This window comes from Nerophis ophidion, linkage group LG09 (assembly GCF_033978795.1).
Source record: "Nerophis ophidion isolate RoL-2023_Sa linkage group LG09, RoL_Noph_v1.0, whole genome shotgun sequence".
Classification (NCBI taxonomy): Eukaryota; Metazoa; Chordata; class Actinopteri; order Syngnathiformes; family Syngnathidae; genus Nerophis; species Nerophis ophidion.
The window spans coordinates 64,964,536-64,980,369 of record NC_084619.1 but is presented as its reverse complement, the minus strand read 5'-3'; the positions used below and the strand labels follow the sequence as shown (position 1 = coordinate 64,980,369).

The following is a 15,834-nucleotide window of genomic DNA, read 5'->3' as shown; positions in this document are numbered from 1 at the left end:
TAGTTTGAATTTCCAGGATGAGTGAAATATGTTGAAAGTGGAATGGTTGAAAAAAGTGGAAGTTTGAAAAAGGGCCAAATCATTTTGAATGAGAAAATGTCAAGGAAAACCTGGAATTCTGGGAAATCTGGGGAATTTTGGGAATTTGTCAAGGGAAAGCCCGCGATTCCCGAATAGGCTGAAGAGTTTCAAGTTGGAATGGTCGGGAATGGTCAACCCCTGCACAGTCGGGAAATAATAAAACATATAATTAGATGAGGCATTTGCTGAAGGAATGGCGTGTGAATGCTCCAATGCTGAAGTTGAACTGAAATCCTGGAATTTTATTTTAGAATTGTTGAAGTAGAGCACATATTTCCCAAACAGGTTGAATATTTTGAAGTTGGAACAGTTTGAATCAGATGAAAAAATGTGGGAATTGTGGAACTTTGAAAAATGTCTCAATAATTTTAATGGGAATTTCCCAAAAATGTGGGAATTAAGGGAAAAGCTGGAATTTTTTTGAAAATGGTAAAAAGCTTTAATGGTCTGAATGAGTAGAAATGGTTGGTGTTGGAATTTTTCAAATCGGTAGAGAATTGTTGAGGTTGTAATATTTTTAATTGAGGAATATTATTACGGAATTCCTGGAATCTTGGGAAAGAACTGGGAATTTGTCCAGTTCAAATTAAGAAGAATGTTTTGAAGGTGGAACGGTTGAAATGCGTTGAAAAATGTGGAAGGAGTAGTCGCCAGAAAAAAGGGCTTTGGAAATGCAGGAATCCTGGAAAATCCTGGAATTTTTTTAACTTGGAAAAAGGGTAGTTTGAATTTCCAGGATGAGTGGAATATGTTGAAAGTGGAATGGTTTGAATCAGTTCAAAAATGTGAAAATGGTGGAAGTTTGAAAAATGACCAATTCATTTTGAATGTGAAAAATGTCCAGGGAAACATGGAATTCTGGGATTTTTTGGATTTTTTAAGGGGTTATGGAATTTCCGGAATGTCGGGAAAACCGGGAATTTTTCCAGTTCAAAAAACAACTTTGTTTTTTGTCCTGATTAAGTGGAATGTTTTTACGCTATAACGGTTGAAATGCGTTGAAGTATATACCCTATAACTAGAAGTATAGGGCTTCGGAAACGCAGGAATCCTGGAAAAACCTGGAATTTTTTTGAACTTGGAAAAACGGTAGTTTGAATTTCCAGAGTGGAGGACTATTTTGAAGGTGGAATTGTTTAAATTGGTGGAAAAATGTGGAAATGGCGGAAGTATGAAAAATGGCCAAATCATTTTGAATTAGAAAAAATGTCCCACAAAACCTGGATTTCTGGGAAATCTGGGAATTTTTGAATGTTGTCAAGGAAAAGCCCGCAATTCCCGAATAGGCTGAACAGTTTGAAGTTGGAATGGTTTGAATCAGGTGAAAAATGTGAAAAGTAAAGCGCCAAAACGTGGAGAAGAAGAAGTGGAAAAACTAGATGAGGCAATTCCTGAAGGAATGGCGTTTGAATGCTCCGATGCTGAAGTTGAACTGAAATCCTGGAATTGTTGAAGTAGAGCACACAATTCCCAAACATGCTGAATATTTTGAAATTGGAACAGTTTGAATCAGATGAAAAATGTAGGAGTTGTGGAACTTTGAAGAATGTCTCAATGATTTTAATGGGAATTTCCCCAAAAACGTGGGGATTTCGGGAAAAGCTGGAATTTTTTTGAAAATGGTAAAAAGCTTGAATGGTTTGAATGAGTTGAAATGGTTGGTGTTGGAGTTTTTCAAATTGGTGGAGAAATGTTTAAGTAGTAACATGTTGAATTGAGAAACGGTATTACGGAATTCCTGGAATTTCGGGAAAAATGGGAATTTTTTCAGTTATGTATAAGAGGAATGTTTTGACGGTGGAAGGGTTGAAATGCGTTGAAAAATTTGGAAGGGGTAGTTGCCAGAAAAAAGGGTGGAAATAAGGCTTTGGAAATGCAGGAATCCTGGAAAATCCTGGAATTTTTTTGAACTTGGAAAAGGGGTAGTTTGAATTTACAGAATGGTGTAATATGTTGAAAGAGGAATGGTTTGAATCGGTTGAAAAATATGGAAATGGTGGAAGTTTGAAAAATGGCCAATTCATTTTGAATGGGAAAAATGTCCAGGAAAACCTGGAATTCTGGGAAATCTAGGGATTTTTTGGAATTCCCGAATAGGCTGAACAGTTTGAAGTTGGAATGGTTTGAATCGGGTGAAAATTGTGGACGGTAGAGGGCGGCAAAATCTGTAGAAGAAGAAGAATAAATAGATTAATTTTGGTGTAGAAAACCATATGTGTGAATATATAATATGTATGAATAATACAATAAAAATATAAGTATATATGAATGTAAAATATATGTAAATCCAACCATCCATTTCATATGAAAATATAAATAAATAGAGTAAACAATCTAAATATACCGTATTTCCTTGAATTGTCGTAGGGTATACAGTATGCGCCTGCTTTGAATTACTGCCGGGTCAAACTCGTTTCCCAAAATAATTAGCGCATGCTTAGTATTACCGCCTGGTCAAACTCGTGACGTCACGAGTGAAACTTCCCCTGTCATAATTTTCAAAATGGAGGAGGCTGATTTCAATACCAGTAATTTGAAATCACATGAAGGGAAGAAGATTAGGAGTAGGATTTAAGGTCCAAGCTTACATCACACTTAAATTTTTACTGCATGCCTTTGGTAAGTGCCGGAGTGAGAAGAGGTTTTAAAATAATTAGCGCATGCTTACTTTTACCGCATGCCTTTGGTAAGCGCAGGAGTGAGAAGAGGTTTTAATTAGCGCCCCGGCAGCAATTCAAGGAAATATATATATATATATATATATATATATATATATATATGTATATATATATATATATATATGTAAATATATGTACAATATGTAAAAATGTAAGATATACATAAATTAATAAAAAAATATAAATACATATATAAAGGTGAAGTATAAATAAATATAATAAAAAATATAAATATATATAAATGTAAAATATATATAAATATGATGAAAAAATTGTAATATATATAAATGTAAAATATAATTAAATATAATAAAAAAATATAAATATACCGGTGTATATACATGTGTAAATATGGGTAAAATATGTAAAAATGTAAGATATATAAAATATATAAATATATATAAATGTGAAATATGAATATTATAAAAAATATAAATATACATTAATGTTAAATATTTATCAATATAATAAACAAATATAAATATAAAATATTTATAAATATAATAAACAAATATAAATATATATAAATGCAATCCAGTAACACCAACGTAATTCAGCAAAGAGAAGCTGTTGAAGGCACAACAATGTCAAGTTATGATCTTTGACTGCCACCTACAGCCAAATGTGCAGAACTACTTCCATTAATTGACTCTTTAAACGTTTTATCCTGACAATAAAACCGTCTATTCGTGTCATGTTCGTTATCAAACCAACTAAGGTGACATTAAAGGGACGCCATAAAGCATTGTTTGTTCCCCATTCGGGCGCAACGGCGCATGCGCGGTCCCCGCTGGCGGAGGCGGGACTAAGACGTCATTCCGGCGCGCGCCCTCGCCTCAGCCAATCAGCGTCGAGGTAAACACTCGGTTACGTCATTGTTGTTGTGCGGCGCCACAACTCAGCTCCAGCTGCCGCAGATTTCGACACCACTTTTGTTTTTTTTGTGTGTATTTAAGTCGACGAAGGAGGAGGCGAAGTAAACAGCACGATGGCGCTACCTAAGGACGCTTTATCGGATGAGAATTTGCAAGGTATGGCGCCTATTTTGTTCCGGAAATGCTATCGCTAGCTAGCAAGACATTGTTATGTCGCTCTGTAAACTAAACAAACTATTTGTGTTGAATAGTCGTTATGAATACAATTCCATCGTAATACAGTAACCGTTTATGTGAGCTAGAATAAATACATAAAATAAACAAATCCCGCCTAAACTTATCCTTGTCCACACAATGGTCGTTTAAGACCCTGCGACCTAATACGCATGCGCGGAAATGTTTAGTACTTCTTAAAGGCCTACTAAATGAGGTTTTCTTACTTAAACGGGGATAGCAGGTCCCTTCTATGCGTCATACTTGATAATTTCGCGATATTGCCATATTTTAGCTGAAAGGATTTAGTAGAGAACATCGACGATAAAGTTCGCAACTTTTGGTCGCTGATAAAAAACGCCTTGCCTGTACCGGAAGTGGCAGACGATGTGCGTGTGACGTCACGGGTTGTGGAGCTCCTCACATTGTTTACAATCATGGCCACCAGCAGCTGGAGCGATTCGGACCGAGAAAGCGGCGATTTCCCCATTAATTTGAGCGAAGATAAAAGATTTGTGGATGAGGAAAGTGAGCGTGAAGCACTAGGGGAAAAAAAGGCGAGTGCAGTGGGAGCGATTCAGATGTTATTAAACACATTTACTAGGAATTGTTTTAGTTGTATTGTAAAACCACCTCCAAAGACATGCACCTGGGGATAGGTTGATTGGCAACACTAAATTGACCCTAGTGTGTGAATGTGAGTGTGAATGTTGTCTGTCCGTCTGTCTATCTGTGTTGGCCCTGCGAGGAGGTGGCGTCTTGTCCAGGGTGTATTTTCTTCCAGCACCAATCACGGCTAAAAGTCGTCTGCTTTAATCGCATAATTACACAGTATTCTGGACGTCTGTGTTGCTGAATATTTTGCAATTTCTTCAATTAATAATGGAGACGACAAAGAAGAAAGATGTAGGTGGGAAGCGGTGTATTGCGGCCGCCTTTAGCAACACAAACACAGCCGGTGTTTCCTTGTTTACATTCCTGAAGGTGAAGGTTTACTATGGAACAGAGCGGTCAACCGGTCACATGTCAACCGGCAGGTTTCGGTGAGAAAATTGTGGTAATAAGTCGGCTCTTACCGTAGACATGAGCGGAGCTTGCGTCGTTCCTCGTGCACCTGTCAAATAGGCAGCTGCAACTCTCTTGCCTCCTCCGACCGGCCGCCCCCGAACGTGGGATGCTTCCACCGTCGAGGAGGGGGGAAAAAAGCTTGGCCCGGCCGGCTGCCTTTGCTTCGCCTCGTCGAGAAACGTGGCTTCCCTCAGAGTCACTGGCGGTCACCACACCCGTGGCCACACCTCTCCAACTTTGAGGTACGACTATATAATCTCACTAAAACACTATTAAACACAATAAGCAGATAAGAGATTTTCCAGAATGATCCTAGTAAATGTGTCTAATAACATCTGAATCGCTCCCACTGCCCCGTCTTTTTTTTTGTGTAGTCCTTCACGCTCACTTTCCTCATCCACAAATCTTTCATCTTCGCTCAAATTAATGGGGACATTGTCGCTTTCTCGGTCCGAATCGCTCTTGCTCCTGGTGGCCATGATTGTAAACAATGTGAGTATGTGAGGAGCTCCACAATCCGTGACGTCACGCGCACATCGTCTGCTACTTCTGTGTAACATTTATTTGGTCTGTAGTTGTTATTTAGGTGCGCTAATTTGTTTATGCAGTAATTATTATTTAAATATTATTTAATCACAGTTTTATTTTTAAGTAGCACTTCTTTTGTTATTTATTTTATGTATACAGTCCTGCTCTTTAGTTCCTACCCGTCGTTTCCTTACATCCGAATGGGGAACGGACAAAGGTTGGAATGAAAAAAGGTACAACAACAAGATGGCGCAACCAATGTGACAGTTGATACTCTTACGCAATTGGCTGTTAAACATGTCCCTCCCACTGCTCACTGACCACTTCCTGTTTTGCCAGGTTCCAGACCCCCGAGTCCCTTTGCTCATACCACTTAACTTTGCTAAATTCTTTCTGGGTTCTTCCAAACCCCCCAAAAACCGAATATCGAACGCTTTATCAAGCACATTTTTGTATTGATATCCTTTACGTGTCTATTGTAGGGTTTGACAGTATACTGGTACTAGTATAGTACCGCAATACTAATGAATCATATTCGGTACTATACCGCCCCTAAAAAGTATAAAAAAAGAGAAAAATAAGTGATTATTACATTTTAACAGAAGTGTAGATAGAACATGTTGGAACAGAAAATAAGCAGATATTAATAGTAAATGAACAGGTAGATTAATAATGAATTTTTACTGTTTGTCCCTCATAATGTTGACAAAATAATAGGTGTATAAATGACACAATATGTTACTGCATACATCAGCAGACTAATTAGAAGCCTTTGTTTGTTTACTTACTACTAAAAGACGAGTTGTCTAGTATGTTCGCTATTTTATTCCAGGACTAAATTGCTCTTTTATTGCAACAATAAACATATGTTTAGAATAGTTGTATTTTTATTTGTTCGACAAACCTTTGTACATTGTATCAAATTTGAACAAAAGACTGAAAGGCTGAGATATATTCACGAACGCTCATTAACATGAACGATGGGTTTGTTTTTATTTAAAGCGATGAAACGAGAAGAATAAGTGATTATTACGTGTGAACGGAAGTGTAGATAGAACACGTTGGAACAGAAAATAAGCAGTAAAAGAACAGGTGGATTAATAATGAATTTTTACAGTTTGTCCCCTATAATGTTGACAAAATAATAGGTGTATAAATGACACAATATGTTTGTTTACTTACTACTAAAAGACAAGTTGTCTAGTATGTTCACAATTTTATTTAAGGACTAAATTACAATAATAAACGTATGTTTCATGTACCCTAAGATTTTTTGCTAAAATAAAGACAATAATACAATTTTTTTGTATTTCTCTTTTTATCGAAATTCATTTTATTGATATCTGGATAACCCTAGTCTATCGCAATGTATAATGATATCCTTTCATCGGCCAGAACCTAGTTATATGTCCGTCCATCCATCCATTTTCTACTGCTTGGCCCTTTCGGTCTCACGGGGATTGCTGGAGTCTATCTCAGCTGCACGTGGGCAGAAGGCGGAGTACACCCTTGACATAGCAGGGCCAACACCGATAGACAGACAACATTCACACTCATATTGTAACACAAACAATTTGTGTCGTCTTATTGTTATTATTTACTAATATTATCAAAACCTTTTTGAGGCCATTTAGAGTCAGGTCTCATTTTGGGGGGATTTGAGTAGGCTCCATTTGTTTTTGTGTGATCTATTTATCTTGTCCGTAGAATGAAAAAAAAACGGGCTCCAGTCCGCACTTTGGACACCCTCTGCTTAAGTAGTTTGTAAAGACCTGTGCTGTTGTTGTTCCCCGCCAAGGCTCCTGGGTGGAGTTACACTTCAGCGGCACGGCCTCCCACGGCGGCCAGGAGCTGGCCACGCCCACCTCCGCCCAGGAGGACGACATGGAGAACATGCTGCTGGACGCCCAGCACGAGTCAGGCCGGAACAGCTCGGGCGGAAGCTCGCAGTGTAACAGGTCCGAGGAGCGGGAAAGTCAGTTTGTCTAGAACGGGTGAAGTACTTTTAGTCACATGTCACACTGTGCCAACAGTCCACTCAGGGGACACACCCCACTCCTCGTGTGGAGAGGCTCTGGTGGAAGTAGCCTGCAGGTACTTGAATTTCAAATGTCCCCTATGACCCTCGCATAATCCGCCACTTGTGTGCTATTTCTAGTCGGACGAGGACCTCCAAGAGAGGAGACAGGAAGTGGAGTTGATGATGAACAAAAACGCAGACTGGATCTGGGACTGGTCCAGCCGACCTGAGAATAACCCACCAAAGTACGCATAGTGACTAAAACAGACAAAGTAATGTGTAAATAATGTCAATAACTAGATGGACCATCTGTGGCTGTGAAGTGAACACTAGTAAGGTTGTAAATACTGTATAGAGTGGGCTAACCCATGTGGTTCCTGTGGATGCCAACACAATTACTGTAGTGACTAAATAACATAGTGACTGAAACAGACAAAGTAATGTGTAAATAACGTCAATAACTCCATGAACCGTCTGTGGCTGTGACGTGAACACTAGTAAGGTTGTAAATAATGTATAGAGTAGGCTAACCCATGTGGTTCCTGTGGATGCCAACACAATTACTGTAGTGACTAAATGACATAGTGACTGAAACAGACAAAGTAATGTGTAAATAATGTCAATAACTAGATAGACCAACCGTGGCTGTGAGGTGAACATTAGTAATGTGAATACTGTATATAGTAGGCTAACCCATGTGGTTCCTGTGGATGTGAACACAATTACTGTAGTGACTATATAACATAGTGACTGAAACAGATAAAGTAATGTGTAAATATTAAATAATGTCAATAACTAGATGGACCATCTGTGGCTGTGAAGTGAACACTAGTAAGGTTGTAAATACTGTATAGAGTTGGCTAACCCATGTGGTTCCTGTGGATGCAAACACCATTACTGTAGTGACTAAATAACATAGTGACTGAAACAGACAAAGTAATGTGTAAATAATGTCAATAACTAGATAAACCATCCGTGGCTGTGAGGTGAACTTTAGTAACGTTGTAAATACTGTATAGAGTAGGCTAACTCATGTGGTTCCTGTGGATGTGAACACAATTACTGTAGTGACTTTGTAACATAGTGACTGAAACAGATAAAGTAATGTGTAAATATTAAATAATGTCAATAACTAGATGGAGCATCTGTGGCTGTGAAGTGAACACTAGTAAGGTTGTAAATACTGTATAGAGTAGGCTAACCCATGTGGTTCCTGTGGATGCAAACACAATTACTGTAGTGATTAAATAATATAGTGACTGAAACAGACAAAATAATGTGTAAATAATGTCAATAACTAGATAAACCATCCGTGGCTGTGAGGTGAACATTAGTAACGTTGTAAATACTGTATATACTAGGCTAACCCATGTGGTTCCTGTGGATGCCAACACAATTACTGTAGTGACTATATGACATAGTGACTGAACAGATAAAGTAATGTGTAAATATTAAACAATGTCAATAACTAGATGGACCATCTGTGGCTGTGAAGTGACCACTAGTAAGGTTGTAAATACTGTATAGAGTAGGCTAACCCATGTGGTTCCTGTGGATGCCAACACAATTACTGTAGTGACTAAATAACATAGTGACTGAAACAGACAAAGTAATGTGTAAACAATGTCAATAACTAGATAAACCATCTGTGGCTGTGAGGTGAACATTAGTAACGTTGTAAATACTGTATATAGTAGGCTAACCCATGTGGTTCCTGTGGATGTGAACACAATTACTGTAGTGACTATATAACATAGTGACTGAAACAGATAAAGTAATGTGTAAATATTAAATAATGTCAATAACTAGATGGAGCATCTGTGGCTGTGAAGTGAACACTAGTAAGGTTGTAAATAGTGTACAGAGTAGGCTAACCCATGTGGTTCCCGTGGTTGTGAACACAATTACTGTAGTGACTATACAACATAGTGACTGAAACAGACAAAGTAATGTGTAAATAATGTCAATAACTCCATGAACCATCTGTGGCTATGAAGTGAACACTAGTAAGGTTGTAAATACTGTATAGAGTAGGCTAACCCATGTGGTTCCCGTGGTTGTGAACACAATTACTGTAGTGACTATATGACATAGTGACTGAAACAAAGTAATGTGTAAATAACGTCAATAACTAGATGGACCATCTGTGGCTGTGAAGTGAACACTAGTAAGGTTGCAAATGCTGTATAGAGTAGGCTAACCCATGTGGTTCCTGTGGATGCCAACACAATTACTGTAGTGACTAAATAACAGTGACTGAAACAGACAAAGTAATGTGTAAATAATGTCAATAACTCCATGAACCGTCTGTGGCTGTGAAGTGAACACTGGTAAGGTTGTAAATAATGTATAGAGTAGGCTAACCCATGTGGTTCCTGTGGATGCCAACACAATTACTGTAGTGACTAAATAACATAGTGACTGAAACAGACAAAATAATGTGTAAATAATGTCAATAACTAGATAGACCAACCGTGGCTGTGAGGTGAACATTAGTAATGTGAATACTGTATATAGTAGGCTAACCCATGTGGTTCCTGTGGATGTGAACACAATTACTGTAGTGACTATATAACATAGTGACTGAAACAGATAAAGTAATGTGTGAATATTAAATAATGTCAATAACTAGATGGACCATCTGTGGCTGTGAAGTGAACACTAGTAAGGTTTTAAATACTGTATAGAGTTGGCTAACCCATGTGGTTCCTGTGGATGCAAACACCATTACTGTAGTGACTAAATAACATAGTGACTGAAACAGACAAAGTAATGTGTAAACAATGTCAATAACTAGATAAACCATCTGTGGCTGTGAGGTGAACATTAGTAACGTTGTAAATACTGTATATAGTAGGCTAACCCATGTGGTTCCTGTGGATGTGAACACAATTACTGTAGTGACTATATAACATAGTGACTGAAACAGATAATGTGTAAATATTAAATAATGTCAATAACTAGATGGAGCATCTGTGGCTGTGAAGTGAACACTAGTAAGGTTGTAAATAGTGTACAGAGTAGGCTAACCCATGTGGTTCCCGTGGTTGTGAACACAATTACTGTAGTGACTATACAACATAGTGACTGAAACAGACAAAGTAATGTGTAAATAATGTCAATAACTCCATGAACCATCTGTGGCTATGAAGTGAACACTAGTAAGGTTGTAAATACTGTATAGAGTAGGCTAACCCATGTGGTTCCCGTGGTTGTGAACACAATTACTGTAGTGACTATATGACATAGTGACTGAAACAAAGTAATGTGTAAATAACGTCAATAACTAGATGGACCATCTGTGGCTGTGAAGTGAACACTAGTAAGGTTGTAAATGCTGTATAGAGTAGGCTAACCCATGTGGTTCCTGTGGATGCCAACACAATTACTGTAGTGACTAAATAACAGTGACTGAAACAGACAAAGTAATGTGTAAATAATGTCAATAACTAAATAACCATCCGTGGCTGTGAGGTGAACATTAGTAACGTTGTAAATACTGTATATAGTAGGCTAACCCATGTGGTTCCTGTGGGTGTGAACACAATTACTGTAGTGACTATATAACATAGTGACTGAAACCGACAAAGTAATGTGTAAATAACGTCAATAACTCAATGGACCAACTGTGGCTGTGAAGTGAGCACTAGTAAGGTTGTAATTACTGTATAGAGAAGGCTAACCCATGTGGTTCTTGTGGATGCGAACACAATTACTGTAGTGGTTGAATAATATAGTGACTGAAACAGACAAAATCATGTGTAAAATAACGCCAATATCTAGATTAACCATCTGCGGTTGAATATGTGTTAACCCCTAAATACACAACATGACTCCTAGTTATCCTAATGGGTCGGAGCTCAGGTGATGTATCATGAAACTGGTACGCTCTTACTAAATGTAGACACTATGTGAGGAAATAGTGGCAGATTGTCTGAGGTGACATTCCAGGGCTGCCGGCAATGAAAGTTTGATGCGCTCCTCCGCAGGGAGTTCCTGCTCAAGCACCCAAAGCGCTCCACCCCCCTGAGCATCCGCAACACGGGCGCCATGAAGAGCGGCGGCGTGCTCTCTGCCGACTTCCTTCAGCTCTTCCTGCCGTCCTTAATCATCTCGCACTTACTAGCCATTGGATTGGGGTAAGGAAGGCAGCCCAGTGCGTCCGGAAGGGATTCACAGCGCTTCACTTTTCCCACATTTCGTTTTCCAAAATGGAATACATTTTTTTTTGTCCTCAAAATTCTACACACAATGCCCTATAAGGATTGTCTCTGACCTGATGGTCATTCTGTCAGAGCTACATCATTCCTCTGTGGAGAGAGGAGAACCTTCCAGAAGGACAATCCACCAATAAGGCCAGATGGAAGTCATTTCTCAGTAAAAAAAAAAATTGAAATGCACCTAAAGGACTCTCAGACCATGAGAAACTAAATCCTCTGGTCTGATGAGACAAGGATTGAAGAAACCAGATCAATACCATCCTTACAGTTAGGCATGGTGGTGGCAGCATGCTCTGAGGATGGTTTTCAGCGGTTAGTACTGGGGGACTAGTCATGATATAGGGAAATATAAATGCAGCAATGTACAGAGACATCCTGGATGAAAACCAACGTGAAGCATCATGCTGTGGGGTGGTTTTCAGCGGCTCGAACTGGGGGACTAGTCAGGATAGAGGGAAGTATGATTGCGGCCATGTACATAGACACCCTGGATGAAAACCAACTGAGAGACTAGTCAGGATAGAGGGAAATATGAACACGGCACTGTACAGAGACATCCTGGATGAAAACCAACGTGAAGCATCATGCTGTGGGGGTGGTTTTCAGCGGCTCGAACTGGGGGACTAGTCAGGATAGAGGGAAATATGACTACCGCAATGTGCAGAGACGTCCTGGATGAAAACCAACTGAGAGACTAGTCAGGATAGAAGGAAATATGATTGCAGCAATGTACAGAGACATCCTGGATGAAAACCAACGTGAAGCATCATGCTGTGGGGTGGTTTTCAGCGGCTAGAACTGGGGGACTAGTCAGGATAGAGGGAAATATGAATGTGGCAATGTACAGAGACATCCTGGATGAAAACCAATGTTTTCATCCAGGATGCTGCAAAGAGGAATGGCAGAAAGTGCCCATAGATAAGTGTGCCAAGCTTGTGGCTCTGTATTCCAAAATACTTGAGCTTGTTGTTGCTTTCAAAGGTGTGTCAGCAATGACTATTTTATATTTATGTAAGAGATGTTTTTTATTAATACATTTGATTATTTAAAATAAAAACTTTTCACACTGTCATTTTAGGGTATTGTGTGTAGAATTTTGAGGACAGAGATGAATTTATTCCATTGCAGAATTAGGCTGTAGCATAAAACCATTATGGGGTATTGTGTGTAAATTTTTAAGGACAAATTTGAATTAATTCCATTTTGAAATAGGGCTGTAGCATAAAACCATTATGGGGTATTATATGTAGAATTTTGGGGACAAACATGAATTTATTCCATTTCGGAATTAGGCTGTAACATAAAACCATTAAGGGGTATTGTGTGTAGACTTTTGAGGAAAACCTTATTTTTTTTCCATTGTAGAATTAGGCTGTAACGTAAAACCATTATGGGGTATTGTGTGTAGAATTTTGAGGACAAACTTGAATTAGGCTTTAGCATAAAACCATTATGGGGTATTATGTGTAGAATTTTGAGAACAAATTTGAATTAATTCCATTTTGGAATAGGGCTGTAGGATTAAAACATTGTGCGGTATTGTGTTTAGAATTTTGAGGACAAACATGAATGTATTCCATTGTAGAATTAGGCTGTAAAATAAAACCATTATGGGGTATTGTGTGTTGAATTTTGAGGACAAATAATTTATTCTGTTTTAGAAATATGCTGTAAAATAAAAACCTTTTTTGGTATTGTGTGTAGAATTTTGAGGACAAACATGAATTTATTATACTGTAGAATTAGGCTGTAATGTAAAACCATCATGGGGTATTGTGTGTAGAATTTTGAGGAAAGCCTTATTTTTTTCCATTGCGGAATTAGGCTGTAACATAAAACCATTATGGGGTATTGTGTGTAGAATTTTGAGTACAAAAATGAATTCATTCCATTTTAGAATCAGGCTGTAGCATAAAACCGTTATGGGGTATCATGTGTAGAATTTTGAGAACAAATTTGAATTAATTCCATTTTGGAATAGGGCTGTAACATTAAACCATTGTGTGGTATTGTGTGTAGAATTTTGAGGACAAACATGAATGTATTCCATTTTAGAATTAGGCTGTAAAATAAAACCATTATGGGGTATTGTGTGTTGAATTTTGAGGACAAATATGAATGTATTCTATTGTAGAATTAGGCTGTAACATAAAACCATCATGGGGTATTGTGTGTAGAATTTTGAGGACAAATAATTTATTCAGTTTTAGAATTATGCTGTAACATAAAACCATTATAGGGTATTGTGTGTAGAATTTTAAGGACAAACTTGAATTAATTACATTTTGGAATAGGGCTGTAGCATAAAACCATTACGGGGTATTTTGTGTAGAATTTTGAGGACAAACATGAATTTATTCCATTGTAGAATTAGGCTGTAACATAAAACCATAATGGGGTATTGTGTGTTGAATTTTGAGAACAAATAATTGATTCTGTTTTAGAATTATGCTGTAAAATAAAAACCTTATTGGGTATTGTGTGTAGAATTTTGAGGACAAACATGAATTCATTCTATTGTAGAATTAGGCTGTAACGTAAAACCATCATGGGGTATTGTGTGTGGAATTTTGAGGAAAGACAGAAACTTATTCCATTGTAGAATTACGCTGTAACATAAAACCATTATGGGGTATTGTGTGTAGAATTTTGTGGACAAACATGACTTTATTCCATTTTGGAATTATGCTGTTGCATACAACCATTATGGGGTTTTGTGTGTAAATTTTAAGGACAAACTTGAATTAATTCCATTTTTGAATTAGGCTGTAACATAAAACCATTACGGGGTATTGTGTGTAGAATTTTGAGGACAAACTTGAATTAGGCTGTAGCATAAAACCATTATGGGGTATTGTGTGTAGAATTTTGAGAACACACTTGAATTAGGCTGTAGCATAAAACCATAATGAGTATTGTGTGTATAATTTTGAGGACAAACATGAATTTATTTCATTTTGGAATTAGGCTGTAACATAAAACCATTACGGGGTATTGTGTGTAGAATTTTGAGGACAAACTTGAATTAGGCTGTAGCATAAAACCATTACGGGGTATTGTGTGTAGAATTTTGAGGACAAACTTGAATTAGGCTGTAGCATAAAATCATTACGGGGTATTGTGTGTAAATTTTAAGGACAAACTTGAATTAATTCCATTTTGGAATTAGGCTGTAAAATAAAACCATTATGGGGTATTGTGTGTAGAATTTTGAGGACAAACTTGAATTAGGCTGTAGCATAAAACCATTATGTAAAGAGTGGAGGGCTGTGACTACTTCCTGGACGCACGGTCCGTCCAACACGAGCTGCAGTTTTCTTGTGGCTTTGCTGCAAGTGTGTGTGGTCTGCAGGATCTACATCGGCAAGAGACTGACCTCCCACACCACCTTCTGACCACACCCGCACTCTGACCTTTCCCTGACCTCGGCATGCCTTAAATGTGAAAAAAATCAAGCGACTCTTGAGTTTGGTTCGACTGAAATCGTCGGCGGACGTCCGCACTTCTGCTGTTTCCTGCACGTTTTTTTTTTTTTTTTTTTTTTGAGGAACTGATACTTTTTAATTATTGGATTTGATTAATTGTACTTTGCTGTTGTTTCATTGTGATGATGATGTAAGTCATGTGCTGCATTGTGTTCTGCTGGCTATCAAAATAAAAAGGTGCAAATGTTCACGGCTGGAGTCTCTTTGTGTATGCAAAATTAAAATAAAAACAACACCAAAGCGGATGAATACAATTGGAAATTTTATTGACCTTTGGTCAAAAATAATAAAGAAGTGTCGAACTTGTCGAAGATGCAGTCGTTTTCATAAAGAGAACACCTGCAGGGACACAGTCTACTGTGTCAGTGATGTGTTTACAGCCACACAAAGAGTCGGACAATTCCAACACCGCACATGATGTGTCATTCCAGGTCATTTCCCAAGATGTGCGGTGTTGGAGTTGTCCGACATTTTGTGTGGCGATAAACGCATCACTGACAGGGAAATGACCTGGATTGACACATGTGATGCGTTTACAGCCTCACAAAAAGTCGGACAACTTCAACACCGCACGTGATGTGTCGTTCCAGGTCATTTCCCTGTCAGTGATGCGTTTACGGCCACACAAAAAGTCAGACAACTTCAACACTGCACGTGATGTGTCGT

At 38.1% G+C, this 15,834-nt stretch overlaps 1 protein-coding gene across 1 annotated transcript; it reads left to right on the top strand.

The window, feature by feature from the left end:
* The first annotated feature begins 3,606 nt into the window (after positions 1 to 3,606).
* bnip4 (BCL2 interacting protein 4) lies at positions 3,607 to 15,356 on the top strand. The gene is made up of 6 exons (XM_061911577.1): positions 3,607 to 3,790; positions 7,242 to 7,401; positions 7,477 to 7,537; positions 7,602 to 7,708; positions 11,453 to 11,602; positions 15,036 to 15,356. The coding sequence occupies exons 1-6, from the start codon at positions 3,748 to 3,750 to the stop codon at positions 15,076 to 15,078; spliced, it is 564 nt and encodes a 187-aa protein (XP_061767561.1). The 5' UTR covers positions 3,607 to 3,747; the 3' UTR covers positions 15,079 to 15,356.
* Positions 15,357 to 15,834: the final 478 nt, after the last annotated feature.